General features: G+C 53.9%; 11 protein-coding genes across 11 annotated transcripts; 4 read left to right on the top strand and 7 right to left on the bottom strand.

The window, feature by feature from the left end:
* Positions 1-79: 79 nt before the first annotated feature.
* GRE2_1 (methylglyoxal reductase (NADPH-dependent) gre2) lies at positions 80-2458 on the bottom strand. Its single transcript, XM_062888321.1, has 2 exons — positions 2106-2458; positions 80-2049 (listed from the first exon to the last, which is right to left on the bottom strand). Exons 1-2 carry the CDS (start codon positions 2158-2160, stop codon positions 1016-1018), a joined length of 1089 nt encoding a protein of 362 aa, XP_062744150.1. The 5' UTR covers positions 2161-2458; the 3' UTR covers positions 80-1015.
* A 100-nt stretch (positions 2459-2558) lies between these two features.
* QC762_300080 (uncharacterized protein) lies at positions 2559-3890 on the top strand (the record flags this gene model as incomplete). Its single annotated transcript, XM_062888320.1, has 1 exon — positions 2559-3890. One exon carries the CDS (start codon positions 2559-2561, stop codon positions 3888-3890), a length of 1332 nt encoding a protein of 443 aa, XP_062744149.1.
* On the bottom strand, positions 3495-5045 carry QC762_300070 (uncharacterized protein; the record flags this gene model as incomplete). The annotated part of the gene is made up of 2 exons (XM_062888319.1): positions 3495-4104; positions 4196-5045. The coding sequence occupies 2 exons, from the start codon at positions 5043-5045 to the stop codon at positions 4034-4036; spliced, it is 921 nt and encodes a 306-aa protein (XP_062744148.1). The 3' UTR covers positions 3495-4033.
* Positions 5046-5743: 698 nt separating this feature from the next.
* On the bottom strand, positions 5744-7466 carry QC762_300060 (uncharacterized protein; the record flags this gene model as incomplete). Its single annotated transcript, XM_062888318.1, has 3 exons — positions 7073-7466; positions 6647-7018; positions 5744-6595 (listed from the first exon to the last, which is right to left on the bottom strand). Exons 1-3 carry the CDS (start codon positions 7217-7219, stop codon positions 5744-5746), a joined length of 1371 nt encoding a protein of 456 aa, XP_062744147.1. The 5' UTR covers positions 7220-7466.
* A 220-nt stretch (positions 7467-7686) lies between these two features.
* On the bottom strand, positions 7687-8719 carry QC762_0047240 (uncharacterized protein; the record flags this gene model as incomplete). The annotated part of the gene is made up of 2 exons (XM_062883436.1): positions 7687-8566; positions 8681-8719. 2 exons carry the CDS (start codon positions 8717-8719, stop codon positions 7994-7996), a joined length of 612 nt encoding a protein of 203 aa, XP_062744146.1. The 3' UTR covers positions 7687-7993.
* On the top strand, positions 7745-9025 carry QC762_0047230 (uncharacterized protein; the record flags this gene model as incomplete). Its single annotated transcript, XM_062883435.1, has 1 exon — positions 7745-9025. The coding sequence occupies one exon, from the start codon at positions 7745-7747 to the stop codon at positions 9023-9025; it is 1281 nt and encodes a 426-aa protein (XP_062744145.1).
* Positions 9026-9124: 99 nt separating this feature from the next.
* Positions 9125-10513, bottom strand: QC762_300040 (uncharacterized protein; the record flags this gene model as incomplete). The annotated part of the gene is made up of 1 exon (XM_062888317.1): positions 9125-10513. One exon carries the CDS (start codon positions 10511-10513, stop codon positions 9125-9127), a length of 1389 nt encoding a protein of 462 aa, XP_062744144.1.
* A 296-nt stretch (positions 10514-10809) lies between these two features.
* On the bottom strand, positions 10810-13105 carry QC762_300030 (uncharacterized protein; the record flags this gene model as incomplete). The annotated part of the gene is made up of 2 exons (XM_062888316.1): positions 10810-12779; positions 13081-13105. 2 exons carry the CDS (start codon positions 13103-13105, stop codon positions 10810-10812), a joined length of 1995 nt encoding a protein of 664 aa, XP_062744143.1.
* Positions 13106-13637: 532 nt separating this feature from the next.
* THI80 (thiamine pyrophosphokinase) lies at positions 13638-14884 on the top strand. Its single transcript, XM_062888315.1, has 2 exons — positions 13638-14100; positions 14170-14884. Exons 1-2 carry the CDS (start codon positions 13932-13934, stop codon positions 14826-14828), a joined length of 828 nt encoding a protein of 275 aa, XP_062744142.1. The 5' UTR covers positions 13638-13931; the 3' UTR covers positions 14829-14884.
* Positions 14866-15987, bottom strand: BOS1 (Protein transport protein bos1). The gene is made up of 2 exons (XM_062888314.1): positions 15799-15987; positions 14866-15725 (listed from the first exon to the last, which is right to left on the bottom strand). The coding sequence occupies exons 1-2, from the start codon at positions 15799-15801 to the stop codon at positions 14973-14975; spliced, it is 756 nt and encodes a 251-aa protein (XP_062744141.1). The 5' UTR covers positions 15802-15987; the 3' UTR covers positions 14866-14972.
* Positions 15988-17167: 1180 nt separating this feature from the next.
* QC762_300005 (uncharacterized protein) lies at positions 17168-18276 on the top strand (the record flags this gene model as incomplete). The annotated part of the gene is made up of 3 exons (XM_062888313.1): positions 17168-17367; positions 17845-18233; positions 18272-18276. 3 exons carry the CDS (start codon positions 17168-17170, stop codon positions 18274-18276), a joined length of 594 nt encoding a protein of 197 aa, XP_062744140.1.
* Positions 18277-18638: the final 362 nt, after the last annotated feature.

Here is an 18638-nt window from a genome sequence, read left to right as displayed (position 1 = left end):
CCCCCATCACATCGTTGTTGCATCCCCTCGCTTTATCCGTAGGCGAGGCGCCTCGAATGCCAATATCGGCAGGCCGTTTCTCAGCAGAGGCTTCTTTGTCGTCCATCCTCATCTCAGGCCCATATATAATACCATCCGATAGCTACAATATCCCACACTCACCATCGCCCAGATGTCAACTTGGTTCGCCCAAGGTACCTTGTCTAGGTGGGCGCGGTACCGTCAATGGCCCAACCGAGCTGGCATCTTGTCTCCGCATCTTAATTACCACTTGCACGCAGATGCCAGCCTACGGCGCAGCATGTGCACTGCACTCGACCGCACACCACCATCCCGTCCCCCACTTGGGAAACCTGGAATACCGTCATCTGGAAGCGAACTGGGCCACTCCGTATGGCCAACTTTGCGGCAAGGCAACCTGTTTTGATATCACTTTCAACATACATGTTCCAGACATTCAAGTCGATCATGATCCTCTTCGGACTCGCCGCTCGTCAGAACCAACATCATCACTAGGGTGGTTTGTGTACAGCTGCAGTATCACTCAACAGTCAACTGACGGAGATCGTCCAGTTGTTCGTCTGTGCGACCACCCTTTGCCGTGGTGAGGATGACACAACCGAGACAAGCTCTGAGTGGCTTACCGATGGGCCAATGCCCGATGCTCGAGCTTCCGAAGGAAAAGGAAAGGGGGTCACACCGCCTCTGGCTTTAGGGACATGACAAGTGGTCAACTTTGGTCGCGATCAACTGTCAACCAAAGGGTATCTACCTAAGGTGTCTAGATTCCGTGCCTGATTCTGGAGTGGATCTTTGCTGAGAAAGGATCGATATTGCACCTTTTTTGTCTGTCACTGGAATCAACGGCAGATCATTTGATTTTAGGTACATGATGATGTCTTGAAGTTGAAGCTCAAGGAAAGAGAATAAGAAGACAATCGACAGGCAAACAGCTTTGGTTATCACTAGCAGGCTGGTTCAACTCTATGAACAAAAGGATCCACCTCAGATACTCCTAGTTGAAAGTCGTCCCCTTTTCAAACTCCAGCATACTCACCACGGCATCCCTCACACACTCTCTCAACCCCCTATACCGTATCCCCAACTCCTTCTCACTCCTACTCACATCAAACTTCCAGTGCTTGTCTTCCTCAAAATCATCCTCTTGCCCTTTCAGATTCGGGAGCACATCATCCCCCAGCACTCCCTTGAACTCTTCGTCCACAATCCTTGCAATCTGATAGTTGGAAAAGAACCCTCCTACAGTGTAATATCTCTGTCCCGGCGCCGCCAAAGCCGCCAGGTGCGCATCCGCGACGTCCCTCACGTCCACAAACGTAAACACTGGCGCCGTGGACGGGATGCACGCCGATCCATCTGGGTTTCGCCACTTGCCATGAATCAGATCCCAAATCCGGCGGTTGGAGGTGTTCACATCTGCCGCGCTAAACTTTGCCGAATTCGCCAGCGATCGCGAGAGCGGACCAAAAGTATAGGTGTTGTTGATCGTCGCGATGGTGAACCGCGGGTTGTGCTCCTCGAGAAAAGACCAGGCAGCCTGCTCGGCGAATTTCTTGCTGGCACGGTAGGTGTGCTCTGGCTGCATGGCCTGCTCCCAGCTCACATCTGACCACGAGGACTCATCGTAGACATCGCGGTGGTTGGGCGGATTGAGGATAGCGGCGCTGGAGGAGGTGATGACCACGCGGGTGACCGAGGGGCAGAGGCGGTGGATGGAGTCGAGGAGGTAGGTGGTGCCCTTGATGGCGGGGTTGAGGCAGTCGTTGACGGGGTCGGCGAAGGAGAGTTGATAGGGGGATGCGGTGTGAATTACGTAGGTGAAGCGGTGGTCGTGAAGGATGGGATCGAAGGCGTTTTTGGTGGAGATGTCGGGGACGATGGCGTATTGGACTTGGTTGGAGGCGCCGAAGTGAGAGAGGGATTGGAGGAGGCGGTTGCCTTTTTCTTCTGAGCGGACGGTGACGACAACAGGGTGGCCGTTGGTTGCCAGGGAGTCGAGGACGTGGGAGGCCACGAAGCCAGTGCCGCCTGGTCGGATGGTCAACTCTCACATGAAACTTAACAAGAGAAGTGAGCACACTTACCGGTAAGGAGAACCTTTTCCTTTTTCAGCGTCTGAGGGACTTTGATCAGTGTCATCTTGCTACCTTTTTCACCCTTGACAATGTCTTCGTCCAGGAAAGGATGGAAGTCAACAAACAACCGGGGTGTTTTTCTGCTTGAAGTTCAGAGCTTTCCAGCGTCCACGACTCGCAAGACGCCATCTACCTACTGCGCCAGGGATACAGCTCGGGCACCGGCCAAAAGTCCGGTGCGACGGGCTGCGTGGCTGACTGAGGTGCATTCCATCGGGACTCCGGTACATATATCCCCACCTCGTTGCCGAAAACACCTTTAACCCACCTGCCTCGTCATCCTTCCTTCCCCATATCTGGCTATTGAGCTCATCGGCTTTAGTTCCGAAGAGCAGTCTCGACGTCAACCTTGAAGCTTTGTGTTTGCCCAATCATCTGCCACACCGTCAGTAACAACCAAACATGCCCAGCGCCACTACCAAGGACGTCCGCGTCGCCATCATCGGGGCTGGTATAACCGGCATCACCCTCGGCCTCGGCCTCCGCGAACGCAAAGTCCCCTTCACCATTTACGAGCGCGCTCCTGGGTTTCGGGACATTGGCGCAGGCCTCGGCTTCAGTCCCAATGCTGAAAAGGCGATGGGGTACCTGTCCAAAGATGTTCTGAAAGCTTTCAAGAGGGTGGCAAACCCCAACGGAGAAGACTACTTCCAGTGGGTCAACGGGCATTCTGAGGAGGGGGAGTTGATGTACAAGAAGTTCGTGGGCAAGGATGGGTTTCAAGGGTGCAAGAGGAGTGACATTTTGGACGCGTGGGCATCACTGCTGCCCTCTGGATCGGTCGAGTTTGGAAAGGAGCTCGAGGGAATTCGGGAAACGGACAATGGGGTGCTGGTCAGTTTTAAAGACGGGAGTAAGGTCAATGCCACTGTGGTGGTGGGTTGTGATGGAATCAGATCTCAAGTGAGGCACTACGTGCTGGGATCGACGGGGAAGAATCTAGTGAAGGCGGCATACCCGGGATACTCGCAAAGGTTTTGCTACCGGTCGTTGGTCCCGATGGACCAGGCTGTCCAAGCGATTGGGAAGTACAAGTGCTCGACGAGGTTCATGTACAATGGGCCAGACTCTCACATCATCACATATCCCGTGGGAAACAGCTCCGTTTTAAACGTACTGGTTGTCATCTCGGATAAGAACAGGGATTGGCCAGAGGGTTTGGTGGCGCAAGGAAGACATACCTGTCAGGGGTCCAGAAAGGAGGTGATTGATGCACTTCAGGGATGGAATGAGACGGCCAGAAACATTGCTCAGCTCTTCCCGGATGAGATGGAAAAGTGGGCAATCTTCGATATGGCTGAGAACCCAGCGTCCACTTATATCAGAGGAAGGGTGTGCCTTGCTGGTGATGCGGCGCATGCCACTGGCCCTCATCTTGGTGCTGGGGGAGGGCTTGGGATAGAAGATGCATACTTCTTGGCCACATTATTGAGCCATCTCAACGACAAGCTGGAGGCGGGGTCTACTTCAGTCAAAGACGAGCGTGCAATTGTGGAGGCTGCACTGAAAGGATACAACGATGCCCGCTTTGAGAGGACCCAGTGGGTTGTCCAGGCGACTCGAGAGGCCGTGGATCTTTTTCAGTGGCAGGATCAAAGAGTCGGCAACGACAAGGTCAAGTTTGGGGAAGAGATATCTGCCAAGTTTGAGAGGATTTGGAACTACGATGTTGTCGAGGAAAACGGGAGAGCAGCCAGTGGCTTTTTATGCGACATGGGCGCAGATTCAAAGTAGACACACTGCTTCTTGAGTCTATCATTATGTGAGAGAACAACATCGGTTCTTCATTCAATTTGATCCATCGTCCAGGGTATCATTTGTTTCCAACCACGACCATCCTTCTCCACCCAACCCCTGTGCTTCTATGCATCCAACCATTAAAACTTCATAGTATAAAAGCCCCCCTGTGGCGTACCCTCCGGTCTCTTCCTCGCCATCAAGGTCAATCCTGCCAACTTATAGTTAGCACACGCCATAAAAGTGGAATAAACACCTCGGCCACCTCTCGAGCAGCGTGATCAACTTATAGGAGGACATACGATCTTCCCAGGTCTTCTTGGGTGCCGTAGCCTCATGATGCAAATGCATCGCCCACAGACACCACACCGCCACCAAACTATCCAGCGTCCTCCTGTCTAACTCCACCAGAACCTGGAGCCTGGGCACCCCCCATCCCCCCCCATCACCAACCCCCCCATCCGGATCCCGACTACTCCCCGGCTGACCATCACCACCGCCAAACTCACTTCTTTGCCCCCTCCACTGAAAGGCCACCGCCCTTCCATTCGAATCTTTCCACACCCATCTCTCAGCCCCCCCCTCCTTGATCTGAAAGTGATACTCCTTCGGCACCTTCTCCCCCTTCCTCTCCAACCTGGCAACCTCATGATCAGGCAATACCCTATTCGCGCGGTACCCTGTGTGAAAAGCAGGCGACTTGGCAATATGCACCTCCCCAAGCGTCTTTCGACTCTTGGGAACGGCCATAGCCTGGAAGGGCATCCCCAGGATGGGCAGGTGGTGGGACAGGGTGTAGAGGTCTTTGCCGCGGTGGGAGATGACGGGCCTGCCGGTGGCGTTGGAGGCTCGGTACCTGTACTGCACGCGCTGAAAGTTGACTGTTCGAGAACCGTGTGTGGGTGTCAGGATGGGGTAATCGGTTTGGTAGGAGGGGTCTGAGCTCGGGGGTGTGGAGGGGGAGGGGGAGGCGTAGATGAAGCGGCCGTGGACGGAAAAGGTGGCTGGGGGCATGGGGTCGTTCGGGTCGAAGGTTGTTGATTCTAGCTGGGAGTAGGCTGGAGGTTCTTCGGTTGGGAGGGCACCGTGGGAGATGGTGGGAGGGTTGTCTTTTGGTGGGGGCGGGAGGTATGGTGGGGGTGCGAATGACATCTTGAGTGAGTTGGGCCGGGATTGATCTGATCTGTTCAGAGCGAAAAACAATGTTGTTGATGTTGTAGCTGCGTCTCAACATCCAGATAGGTGTCTGATTGCGGGGTGGTCGTGACTTTTGAAGACCGAATGCCAAGATGCTTTGAGGGCAGTGTCTCATTTTGCCAAGATGGGCACTGCCACACCCCCCAGGTTCACACCTTCCAACTCTTTGCGACACTTGGGTCCCGTCTTGGCGGTTTGAAGGGTTGGGGGATTTCTTTGTCGACATCTCCAGCGCCCAGGGAAGATGACGGACATTAACCCTGAGGCAAGCTGTCATCATGTTGGGAGCTCGAAGCAGCAGGGAATCGGGTGTTGTTTGAAGTTGTTGATAATCTCTGCCAAAGCTTTGGCATGGGGGAACATGATCTCTTGGCTTTCAGATTACCTGGTACCTACCTACCTACCTACCAGGCACCTTATTCATCCACCACTCCCAATTTGGCTCATCTTTACATATTTCAACAGTAGTAGTGTAACCACATATACCTACCTACCGAGATAAGACAGGTAGGTACCTATGCATCGTGTTATCACTAGATAATAGGTTCGGCAAGGCGGTGCTTCAGAGCGCTTCTTGAAGCATACCTACATACAGCTCTAGCATGAACCTGTCCTCCTTCTTCCCCAACAGCACAAAAATACTGCACAACCAATCAAGTCATCCCCTCATTCACCATCACCTCCATCCCACACCACTTCTTCGGATACCCCAACAGCTCCTCATCCCCACCCACCGTTCCCCCATAGTACCTCTCCAAATAAGCCAAAATAGCCCTCCCCTCAGTCACCGCCCTCCTCCAAACCCACCACCTCCCAAACTGCCCAATCTTGGCATGATACCACGCAAACAACAGCAGCGCCTTTGCGTCCTTTTCCTCCAGCATCTCCCTGAACCTGACCGGCAGAAAACTTACCAGCACCAAAGACACAAGCAGGTTATCCTCGCTTATCTCCAACGGCAGAACCCTCCCCACCACCACCCCAGCGTCATAATACGCGTTCGTCTTGGCCGACGCACCCGCGTGATCCAACCTCAACAGCCTCCTCAACGGCTCCGGCAGCCGGGCAATCGCGTCTTCCTCGGGAAGGAGTTCTACCCTCGCGGCGGGACCGGAAAGGACAAACTCGTAGGAGATATCCCTCAGCGCGGAATCAGCAGCGTGAGTATCGGCTAGCTTTTGGACGACGCGCTTTCCCGAGCAGATCTTGAGCCAGTCGAGGTCGTGAGGGGAGGAGACGAAGGGCCAGTGGGAGGCTAGGGGGAGGGAGGCGTCGAGCTGGGCGAAGGAGGTGCAGGCGAGGAGGATGGTGCCCATGAACATGGCGTCTTTTTGCACGCGGCTGAGTTGGGAGGGGTGGCTGGATAGAAGCTGGTTGAGCTGGGAGGAGCCGGTGGCGTGGTGGTAGAGCTCTTGGATGGAAGGGGGCTCGGTGGTGAGGGGGGAGGCGGCGAGGCGTTCGTGCATGAGGGTTACGGCGAGGACGAGGTGGAGGAGGAAGGGTTCCTGGTTGGTTAGCACTGAAGGCATTGTGACATGTTAAGGGAGTAAGAATACCCGAATGGCCAATCTGACACTCTCCCTGCGGTACAGATCCAGTCTGTGGTTCATCTTGAGCGACAAGATGGTCTTCTCATGGAACTGATTCAGATATCTCAAATGCTGATCCTTGAACAGAAAGCCATTCTTCACAGCCTGCGCATCGGATTCCCGAATGTGGTCGTTGAGCATGGTCAACACCTGACGGTTCAGCGACAAGCTGGCGAGAGATGCATATGTTAGATGAGTCTCTCTGGCGTTGACCAACGGAAACACCTGCTCTGACCATGGCTGAAGAGCGAGTGCCTCGGATGACTTGAGGGTGCGGTCATATGTGCACGATACACGGAAGCTGGTGCAGTTGTTGCATATCGGCTTTGATTCGTCACACTGCTCCGGTTAGGACCAACGAAAATGGGGTGATAACAGCAAAGAAAACCATACCTTGATGTGGCGGAGTTTGCAGTTGACGCACCCGCTACGGGATTTGGTATGGCTTTTACGTTTACGGAAGCTGGTGTCTGCTTTCGATCCAGACTTTGCTTTTACGATGCCGCTGCTCTTTACAGACGCCATGTTGCTGCTCGACATGGTCGGAGGGTGGTCGAAAGGTGGAGATTAGCGGATCCTGGCCCGAGAGGTGGGGCCGGTAACGCCGGAGGGAGAGTTCCTTGTTGTTGTTTGCCCAAAAGGTTTTGGAATACTCGGCGACAGACGGGAAGATCATCCTCTAATCGTATTCAAACCCCAACACAAGTTTGTTGATGTTGAGAGATGAGCAAAATATGAAAGACGGCCTTCAGGTCAGAAGTCCAGACTGTTCCCATTTGAAATCGGTCCAGTCCCGCTATTCCCAACGGTCCACAATCATTGGCCCGGAAAAAACCACGCTAACCGCAATGCGTATTCCAAAAGTACACTAACCCCGTGATGTGCCTTGTCGCCCGTTTGGCCAACCACATGTCATTGGCAGCCAAGTAGGTCGTAGCCCCCGGAAGTAAAGTAAGGTATTATGGATTATGGACGACAGAAGGATGGGACTGGTGAACCACAATACGGCAGAAGGAAAGCCATCGCGCCGGCAAAACGACAACAACATGGCAGCACCTTGGCAGGATGATGGGGTATAAAAGGAAGGTCCTCAAAACTGTTGTTGCGAGCAAGGTACGGCAGGTATCTCTCACCAACAAACAAGAGTCTGGACACATCAGACAAGACTTTGTCACTCATACGTACAAACAAAACCACAACACCAAAATGTCCCTCCCAACCCACATGCGCGCCCTCCACCTCCCCACCATCTCCCCCGATCCTCAAATCACCCTCCGCACCGTCCCCGTCCCCACCGTGGTCCCCGGCTCCGTCCTAATCCGCGTCCTCGCCGCCCAGGTTTCCCAAAAGGTCTACGACATCTACTCTGGAAAAGTAGGTTTCACCCTTGCCCCCGACATGATCCTCGGCGGGGGGTACGCCATCGGCCGCGTAGTCCAGCCCGGCCCGGACACCACCTCCCTCCCCGTCGGCAAGCTCGTCATGATCCAGTCCTTTCTCCGGGCGAGGGACAACCCGGACGAGATCCAAGCTGTTTGGGGCACTTTTGACGGCGGAGTGCCCGCCAGCAGGGAGTGGATCGAGAAGAACTGGAAGAATGGCTCTTATGCCGAGTATATCCTTGCCCCGTTGGAGAACGTCGAGCCGTTGGATGAGGAGAGGCTTTGTAAGCCAAAGGGGGATGGTGGGTTGGGGTACAGTGTCGAGAATCTGTTGCAGTTGCCTGTGCAGCTTGTTGTGCTGGGGGGGTGGAAGGGTATCGGGCTGCGGGCGGGGGAGAGGGTGATTGTTGCGCCGGCTACGGGCCAGTTTGGCGGTGCTGCGGTAGAGGTTGCTGTCGCGATGGGGGCCGGGCAGGTCATTGTAATGGGGAGAAATATGGAGATTCTGAAACAGATTCAGGGGTTGTATCCCAGGGGGAAGATCCAGATTGTCCCCATGTCTGGGGATGAAGACGGGGATGTGCAGAAGCTGACAAGCTGGGGGCCGGTGGATGCATACCTTGATATCAGTCCGGCTGCTGCAACAGGAAGCACCCATGTGGGTAGCTGCTTCAAGGCCTTAAGGAACTATGGGAGGGCCTCGCTTATGGGCGTGCTCCCAGAGGGTCTCTCGGTAACGTATTCCATGATTGTATGGAAGAGCTTGACGGTCAAGGGGCAATACATGTATGACAGGGCTGACGCCCAACAGATTGTCAAGATGGCCGAGTCTGGCGTGCTGAGGCTTGGACCGGAGACTGGCGTTGAGGTTGTTGGCAGGTTCAAGTTGGATGAGATTGACGAGGCATGGGCGGTTGCTTCGAAGAACACCCAGTTTGGGAAGCTCATTGCCCTCACCCCTTGATGCCCGGTACATGTTGCTTCCCACGCTTCCCTTCATTATAAACCAGCAGAGAAGGCTTTTGGTCTAGTTATTACTCGCTATCATTTGTTAGATCAATGGCTACAGCTGCCCCTCGCCCCCCTCCTCCTCGGCTTTGAGTGCCTCGATCCTCTTACCCAACCAGGCTCCATAACCCGCAAACATCTTGACCCCCGCCCTTGTCTTACTGGTGCAAAACTCATGCAGCTTCTTATACCTCTGTAGTATCAACCTCTCCCTCCCAATGTTTGCATACTCCTTCACCTCCAAGAACCCCGAAATCACCTTCTCCAAACAAACCGGACACAAATACGGCGGCTGCCTCACATCCTCCACGATCCCCGCTGTCCCCTGCATGGCGCAAGCATAGTAATTGCAATGCCCCAAACAAAAACAATGCCCCAGCTCGTGCGAAGCCGTCAGCGCCGTCCTCCCAAACCACAACCCCGCCAAGTCCTTCTCGGGCGCCGGCGCAGCAACATACGCATCCACGGCCGCCCTCATGGCCGTCCCCCCCCCCTTGCCCTCCCCAGCACCGTCCCCCTCAACCATCATCACCTTCCTCCTCTTCACCCCCGCTCCAGACCGTATCCCACACTTCCTCCTCACAAAATTCCCACAGTGACTCGCAGGCCACATGTGCGCCCGTTCAATCTCCTGGTACCAGTCCAGCCCAGGATGATACCTACTCGACGTCACAACCGACACCCTGCTCCCGCCGTACGCCCTCCCGCAGCAGAAATCGTCCGTCTCGTCCTCGTACAGATCGTGATGAAGCATCATCACAAGCGCGTACCGGGGGTGGATCTCTTTGACCATGTGCAACAGCCCGTCCAAAATGTCGCCCAGGTTCAGCTGCCGCTCGTAGGCGCCATCGGGGCAGGGGCGGGTGCGGATCCGGGTGATGTTCTGACCTTGCTTGAGGCCGATGTACCTATTTTCGTCCTTTGTAGCGTTTGGTGGGCGATCATCATCTTCCCAAGGGACCCAGGTGAGATTGGGGGTTCGGGTCACGGGGAGAGGGTGGTAGTAGGCGGAGAGGTAATCGGTTAGGTCTTTTGGTTTCGGGGGGCTGACGTCTTCTTCCCCCTCGGTGGCGGTGAGGGGGACGATCCACTCCCTCATGTGCTTCATCTTGGGGGAGTAGGAGGGTGGTGCAGCAACATGGATGGTGTTGGGGGTGCCGGCGTTGAGGCGGTTGCGGTGTTTGGACCTTTGCCAGACCTTGACTGTCTGCCCAGAGTCGGGGTCTTTGGGGTAGACGGACAGCAGGTCATCTGGGAGGACCAAGGGACCTGGAAAGGTGCCAGCGAGATTTTGGGCTTCTTCTTCATCAGCCGTGTCTGGTTCTATGCGGCTGGCAAGGGATGCTGCTGCTCTTCTCTTGACGGCCGGTGGGCGCGCGAATCCAGCCTGGGTCGCGTTTGGCGATACATCGAGCAACAGGTTTGCATGTTTGCACGGGGCCATTTTTATGAGACCAAACGGATTCGTGGTGATTGAGGGAGTGAATACAGTAAAAAGAATGCGTGTTTATAAAGAGAGCATGGCTGGGGTTATTATGTCAATAAGATCTTAGCTGTGTGTTTTAGGCAGCAAGGTGTGGTGCCAAGACTCTCCCCGTAAATAAGGTAGGGAGGTAACCAATGGAATGCTGACGCTCTTTCAGGGGCTCAAAAGAACAATACAAACAAACATGATGCAGATGAACAAGATGGTTGGTATTTCTGGGTAGCCAGGTCGTAAATAAAATAATAAGAAATTGCCTAAATTAACCAGATCATATCAACTCCGGGGTTGCGCACATGTGGGTTGTGTTGCTCCGAAGCCTGCCACAGAGGCTTCAGTTGAATCAACAACCAAGCTGCCCTAAGCAAGCTGAAGGTTATGGGCAAAGCACCCACAATAGCACCGGCCATCCACCATTTATAGACGTTGAAATGGTTTGGGTTCCGGTAGAACTCTGCACTCTCAAAGTCCAAGTATCCAGCCAGCCCTCCCTTGCATATGCAGTTGTTGAAAATACCGCTGAAGGAGGCGAAGATGATGAGTATGAGGGTGAGAAGCGCCAGTCCATTGAAGGCATGGGCCACGGCTCTCATCCAATTATCAGGGTGTTTGTAACAAGGCAGCAATGACAACAACCAGGAACCGAAGGTAAGAAGGCCGTACACTGTGTAGGACCCAGACCGACAAGCGAAACCGACAGTAGGAGTGTTGTATGAGATCATAAATGCCATTCCGGCAAAGAGCCAAACTATCGTCAGTGAAATGATTGCCATCCTCCACCACGCCCAGGGCCGCGGTCCATCGAGCCTGACACGCGTATGTTCCACGATTTCCTGAATGGACCTCATCCGTCGATCGGTTCCGTGGCTGTCATAGACACTGTGCACAACAGAAAAAGCCAGACCATGGTAGCCCATTTGTCTTCCTTGGCCAACAAACTCTCCAATGAAGGGGTCGAATCTTACCGGCTGCTGAAAGGGACCAAATAGAGGCGTTTGACCGGGCGGTAACTGCAACGCGCGCAAATTCTCTTCTTTGTTCCATGTCCACCAGTCCGGTGACGCAGGCGGACCTCCCGCCGGCATGACTGGCGGCGGAGTCTGGGAAGCAGGGATTCCCGAACCTTTCTCCCACCGACGGATTGCGTCGGCGTTCCACAGCCATCGAGACATCAACTTCCTGCTCCGATCGGCCGACATGGGATTCCGGTCCAGAATGGAAAATAAGACAAGCAGCGGCAGCCAGCTGACTAGGATACCTAGAGCCAAAGCGTGAGCTGTGGTTCTTTCGCCAACATCGCTAAAAGCCAGGACGACGGCCATGGCGTAGGCGACGCAGAAGAGGAACACATTGACAAGTGATGGGTAGATTCCTCGACGACGGAGCATCCTGAGTTGAAACGCCATTTCTTGAAGAAGTTCTCTCGTCCACACCTTCGCTTGCTCCGACCGTTCCCTTTGATCTGGTGTAGTGCCGGCTGGCGGGTACGTCGTGGATTGGGCATGAGCGGCTGCCTCTCCAGCATTCAAGTGTACAAAGCCCCTAAATAAGGCGTAGACGAGGGGCTCCAAAAACTCGTCACTGCTTAAATCGGGCATGTTGAACTGGCCTATGCAACTGAGCACGTAATAGGCATCCATCTTGAGTGACCGCAGGTTGCTGTTGCCCGAAATGCCTTGGCCTGATGACTTGGTTTCAGCTAAACATTCGTGCATCTGATGGATGTTGAATAATGTGTTTGTAAGGGCGGTCTCGGGAGACCCGAGCCAGTTAAGCAGGGCGCGAAGGGTCCCCATGATCCTGGTCTGCCACCACGGTGCCCCGGCCGTCCTGCGGTGCAAGGAATCGTATGGAAGAGCGGAAAGCAAGGCCATGATAGGCAATATCCAGTTGGAAATGATGCTGAGGGTGGTCGTGATATCCGAGTGCCAATAAAAGTCGACAGGGCTCTCACAGAGCACCTTGCAACCCTCGGTGGTGATGGTGATGAACTTATCTCTGGAAGTTTGCTCATACTCGGAGTTCATCCCCCGAACGGCACCACGGTATATGTACTGCTCTACGGTCACGTTGTTGATGCCGTTCCATTCCTCCTTTCCCTCCAAGATGCTGGTGACTCGTTTTCGACATCTTTCGAAGTTTGGGCCGACATAGTCCTGAGCTCCGGCAAGGTCGGCGCAGAGCACTGCGGTCAAAACGATTGACGGTTTATAGAAGATCATGGTCTCTAGTTGAAACAAGGTGTCGGGTGTGATGTTCAGCTGAACCGGGCTGCGACGGGCGAGTGGGACATAGCTGGAATATATACCTAACTCACCAACCATGGTGAATGAACGGTTGTCAAGGCGCCTGTCAGGCGTCCAATTGACGAGAGCGTCACCGAAAAGTCGGGTCTAGGGCGTGCTAGGTCGAAACGATAGACTTCAATATCAGATAACAAAGTCGACCAACACATACATTTAACGCATAGTCCTCAAGATATCAAAGATGCCGACATTGAAATTCAGCCAATAAGGCGGTTCATATACCAACCGGGATTCCTCCTGATAACATGGAAGCGGGCGGCACAGCCAGTGCCACAACTACTGGGACGGGAACGGAAGCTTGTGCGCGGCCTGGATGTCACGATATGCTGCAGCTCGATGAAATGCGGCGAGAGGATTGAGTCGATTTTGGTAAGGTACTACGGTATCTACCTACCTTGGCGTGAGGCTGTGAGGTTGTCAGGCTGCTTGATCCCCACAGCCGGGCGGCTAATTACAGCATCCCCACTGAGGCCTGCAGACATGGAATTCACACTTGACGTCGGCGTGGATTTGACAGTTTTTATCCTCGGTGCCTCAAAGCGTTGAGCGGAATTGGAAGTATGTAGTTTCCTATAGAAACTATGTTCTATAAAAGAGACCACAGAAAGCTTTTGGCCCCAAAAGAAAAGCCATAGGGGCAAACATTTGTAAAGCAGTGTCATCTCTTCAATTACCTACGAGGCGACCCCCACATAAAGCTATCCTTTTGACATTGTGCTCTTCCTGTCATAGTTTCCCATGCCTAGGGTTAGGGTTCCACTAGTCTGGTTAAACAGTTTGCTCCGAGCTGTCCGTGTTATAGCCTTGCTCAAATTGTAGCGACCTCAGTACGAAACACTTATTTATGAACTCGAATATAAAGAGCTCACAGAACTTATCTACCCGGCTCTCAACTCCTACAATCCACATTGGCCAACTTTTTATTCTGGGCACAGTTTAGAGATTCCACCACGCAGCATTGGAGTTTACATCAAGCCCTTTACCTAAAGGGCCCCCCGCCACTCACCTGGTATCCTCGCATCCCGGTCATCATCCTGCAGGTACACTAACCAGCCAAACAGAGCATCACAGCCATGGCTGCATGCATTCCCCAGCAAAAGAAGGCTTCGCCCATCATCGAATGGAACCCTACAGATATCTTCCGCCCTCCACCTAGTAACGCACCTCCCGACTACGCCCTTCTCATCCTCAACCAGCCCATCCACAATCATGTCGGCATGGTCAAGAGACTATGGAATAATGGTCCGTGCTCCCCCCCCTCCCCTTCATACCTATTCATTACCCCACACATTAACTCAACCTCCTCTACAGCCATCTTTCATATAGCCGCCGACGGTGCCGCCAACTGCCTCCACGATGCGGCCGGCATTCATTCCGACCCCTCCTTTGACGACCTCGACGTTATCATCGGTGACCTGGATTCCATCAGCCAAGTGGCGCGCACCTACTACGAGACCCCTCCAAGACGCACCAACGTGATACACTACCGCGATGACTACTCGACCGATTTTGCCAAAGCAGTTGAGCACACCCGCGCGAAATATCGTCCCTCTCCCAAGGGGAAGGACATCGTCGTCGTTGGCAGCCTCGGGGGCAGAGTCGACCACGGCATATCCCAGCTTCACCACTTATATCTGTTTCAGCGGGACCCCGACTATAACGAAGGCAAGATGTACTTCTTCAGCGGCGAGTCTTTGACCTTCATGCTCAAAGCAGGCAGAAAGCACGTCATCCGGGTGAGGGACGGTCCGGCAGGGGAGAAGGACGTGTTTGCAAAGTGGGTAGGCATTCTGCCTATGAAAGAGCCGAGCTACATCACGACCAAGGGCCTGGAATGGGACGTGACGGATTGGCCGACGGAATTTGGGGGGCAGATGAGCACCAGCAACCACATCCTGCCCGAGACCCAAGTCATCGAGGTAGAAGCAACTAAGGATGTGCTATTTACTATGTCGCTGAGGGAAATCTAGTGGGACGCTTTCGCTGTGATGATCAGAGGGGCGGAGCACACAAAACAAAAACTTCGGTCATATATACCTTGGTACCAGTTTGCCGTAAAACCATGCCAAAACTTTACACTTCATGACTATTTCCCACTCTCCCTGGTCGGGACACTACCGCAGGTAATGCAACACTAACCAGCAAAACAGAAAAAAGCCCATGACACCTCCCCAGAAAATCCACTTATCCTGCTTCGCCCTCCGTTCTACCATCCTAATGGTATCCCCCGATATCCCGAGCGTATTTCCAACACTATACAGCTTCCGCTGCGTGTTTTTGAGTATCTCCCTCTGCTGCCCCAGATCGCCCAACACAGCCTGGCCCCTGGCAATGTAATCATCTAACGCCGAGTTCGTGTGCTGGAAAAACGCCTGCTCCCTCAGCGCATGCGACTCCCGCATAACATCACCGCTCCCTATCCCCATCCCACCGCCAGACTCGACCGTGCTGTTCGTCCTCGCATGCCCATACCCCGAAGTAGTCTGCACACCTGACACTGTAGCGCCAGTATATGGGTTCTCGGGGGTTTGCGCAGCAAAGGGCCTCCTCCCCAGCAGCTCCCCCCTGTGGTTCACATACTCCCGCTCTTCTCTGTCCTTATTAAGTTGGTCGAGCAGGGCACGGTACGACGAGATTTCCTGCTTGAAGTCCTTGATGCGCTCAAAGGCCTTCTCTTGCTTGGCCTTGTTGAGCTCCTGCTTGGCGAGTGTATTGTACTCGTCTATCGTTCGGGAGAGGGCCGCGAGGCTGGCGCTGACGGAGCCGAGGATGGCGGGGGTAATGTCGGCGTCGGGGGAAGAGAGGGAGGAGAGATCTTTTCGGAGGGAGGTGGATTGTTTGAGGGCGCTATTGAAGGTTGTGTTCTGTTTGTGAGAGAGATCAACAGTCAGCAAGGGGCGCGCAAGGCTGAGGGGTGTGGATTGAGGTGGCTAGGCGTACCATCTTGCCGGTAGGTGGCTAGAGAGCTGGCGTGCGCGATAACGATTTGGTGATGATGTAACTGGATCGCAGGAGTTTCGGGGCAGTTGACAGTTGTTTTGTTTTGCAGTGTATCCGAAATATAAAGTTGAAGCTGCTGCTACCTGGCATTTGGACCCAGGACCCATGCACGTTAGCTCCCCGCAGAGACCACGGGTGGGGTGCTGCTATCTAGCGCGACAGTGGGGTTGTTCTCTAGCAGCTGCTGTGCTTTGCAAGCGAAAGTCCCTGTGGCACGTGCATTCAACCATCATCTTCCACACTTACAACTAATACACCTATACTATTGCCTTTGTCCAAGCCCCCCCGACTGTCAAATAGTAGCTTGCTACCATTCATCGATTACCTCTGAATAGCGTTAGTTCCGTCGCTGCGCGGCTAGCTTTTTAACCAGGCAGGTTGGTCGATTTTCAACTTCAAAAGCCCACCAAGTCAACAAGCCGACCGCCGCGTCGCCTCCCGACGACCAACGCCCTGAGCGCAAGGCCCAGTTGGACCGCCGCGTCAACCGAAGCCACACCAATTTGATCGACATCACCGCCGTCTGACAGCATCATACCCACCAGAAAATCGGATCCTATTTCCCACCATTTATTTCCCATGCAAAATCGCGCTTCCGCCGAAACCAGCATCAAAATCCTGTGTCGATTACATCTTCACGGCCGACTTTACAGTCAGTCCAGCACACCCACCACTGGCAATGCCAGCCAAATCCACGTCAAACGACGAAATCCACCAAGTTGACAAACAACGACAAATTCCACTGCCAACGCAGCTTGACTGCTTTGTTTAGCTTGCCCATCAAGGTGCTCAAACAAGCTTACCGCCTGCCGGTGTCGGAATTCTGCAGCGCGCCGCCAGCTTCACAGTTAACTGGTAAGCCGGCCACCGATTCTCCAAATTCCATCGAAATCAATGCTTTCCACCACAATTGACGAAAATCAACCCCTTGCCCGCTCTCAAGCCCAGGCAGCCAACCGCCCCGCGTTGAACCGTTAGGTGACCAGTGCCTCACCGCCCACGATTTCTGCCGCGCCGGCCGCCCTCCCAAGAGCTTAGCCGACGACCCAGTCTTCCACGACAACTGCTCCCTCAACAGCCACCTACTTGCCCAGTGATCACCGGTAGCCGGGCAAGCCTTTGCTCGTTGATTCGAACGCGAGGCTATTTATAACGTCACCGCCGTCACTAGAACCCTCACCCTCCCTCCCTAGCAATAGGTATAAGGTCACACCTCTTTTCGTCTTGCCCGCCCAGCAGCCTACAGCTCTCACAGCAACTCCCTCCCCGAGCGACCGCACCGTCATTATGTCAGCAACCGACCGTCAAGATGACCTTGCCTGAGCAGTGGCCTACTGGTCGCCAGTACGTGCCCCCTCACCAATGTCATACTACCCCGAGCGAACTAGCCGTCAAGACGACTTCCACCGCACCCACCCACATCGTCAACACCAAAGAATATTACAATCAGTGTGGTATCTACTTTCACGATAACCTCACTGTTGACGACAACGACGAGCAGAAGGCCAGGTTCTACAGCCAATGGTCACATTATTTCTGGAACGCCGCCTCAACGACCATACGGCTGCTCTGATAAAGCCTTACAGCAGCAGCTTACGTCACTTTCGGCACCCAGCCTTACAGACTAGTTATACCAGAAGGACGAAGAAATCGTCACCCCCGAAAGAGAACTCTCGTTGCGTATATACTCTGTGCAAAAGGACGAAAAAGCAGGCCAAATTAAGGGTCTTGAATATCAAGTCAAGACTCTGGAAAACAAGCAACTCCAGCTGCAAGATTACATTGATAGTCCGGAGCAGCGTTTGGTTAACCTGTGCGCTCAGGTCCCTGCACCCCAAACCTTGACCATTACGTCATCCTGTTCAATGGTGGCATCTTCCATTTCAATTGAGCCCACTAACAACTTCATCGCCTTATCTACTACAGCTATTACAAGTCTTCGCGATGCCCTCAACTTTGACGCCAATAAGCCCGCTGCGGGTCCAGTGAAGGCTTTGCCTTGGACTTCGTTCCACTCTCCTTGCCAGCCGCCCCGGCTCCCATCACCCCTGAGCGACAGTCAACACTGCCTACTAAGGCCTTGCCCGGCAACAAGCCTCCCTCTGGCAACAAGACGTTGCCTGGCACCAAGCCTATCAACAAGCCTTCCACAGGCAATGGCCCTCGCGCCCGCTCATCCTCACCCTCGCCCGAGACCAAGACCTCGCCTGGCAAGCCACGCTGGGAGCGTTTGGTCCGCTCGCCTCAGCCCTGCGCCCGTTCAACCTGCGGCACCGCCTTTGCCTCGCGCAATCAGCTGTTCACCCACTTACATGAGACTGGCTACACCAGACCTGAGGCGATACTTCCGCCGATGCCGCCTTCACCCACACCCAGTACTTTCAAGGATTTCGTCATCAATAATAGCAGCTAGTGTAATGGGAATCTGGTCCAAGTCGATGTAAGCCGACTGATGGCTCTGTTGACCGCTGTCAGCTCTGCTATTGGCACAGGTCTAGCAACCTGATCTTCACCACTGCTTACAACTGTGGGTGGTAAGCTTTTCCTTATATGGGTGGTAAGCTTTTCCTTATATGGGCCTTGCAAACAGTGCTTTGCAAGCCTTTCTTTTTTCCTGGCGCTCTGGCACCAGCTTTCCTTTGTATGATTACTTTGAGCCTTTTCTGGTTGGTCAACCTCTTTTATTGTCAGCACTGCCTATAAGCCTCTATTCGTCAATTACTACTTGCTCCCACTTGTAAGGGCAGTTTGATGGTTAGTTCAACGATTAAATACTGGGA

This window comes from Podospora pseudocomata, chromosome 3, assembly GCF_035222375.1.
Source record: "Podospora pseudocomata strain CBS 415.72m chromosome 3, whole genome shotgun sequence".
Classification (NCBI taxonomy): domain Eukaryota; kingdom Fungi; phylum Ascomycota; class Sordariomycetes; order Sordariales; family Podosporaceae; genus Podospora; species Podospora pseudocomata.
This window is presented reverse-complemented; position numbering and strand designations above follow the sequence as displayed.

Excerpts from the sequence above, each read along its gene's own strand:
- THI80 (XM_062888315.1), top strand. The coding sequence starts at position 13,932 with ATGGCTGCATGCATTCCCCAGCAAAAGAAGGCTTCGCCCATCATCGAA. Across the intron at positions 14,101-14,169 it reads CAAGAGACTATGGAATAATG|CCATCTTTCATATAGCCGCC; the intron begins GTCCGTGCTCCC and ends CCTCCTCTACAG.
- GRE2_1 (XM_062888321.1), bottom strand. The coding sequence starts at position 2,160 with ATGACACTGATCAAAGTCCCTCAGACGCTGAAAAAGGAAAAGGTTCTC. Across the intron at positions 2,050-2,105 it reads GGAAAAGGTTCTCCTTACCG|GCGGCACTGGCTTCGTGGCC; the intron begins GTAAGTGTGCTC and ends CCATCCGACCAG.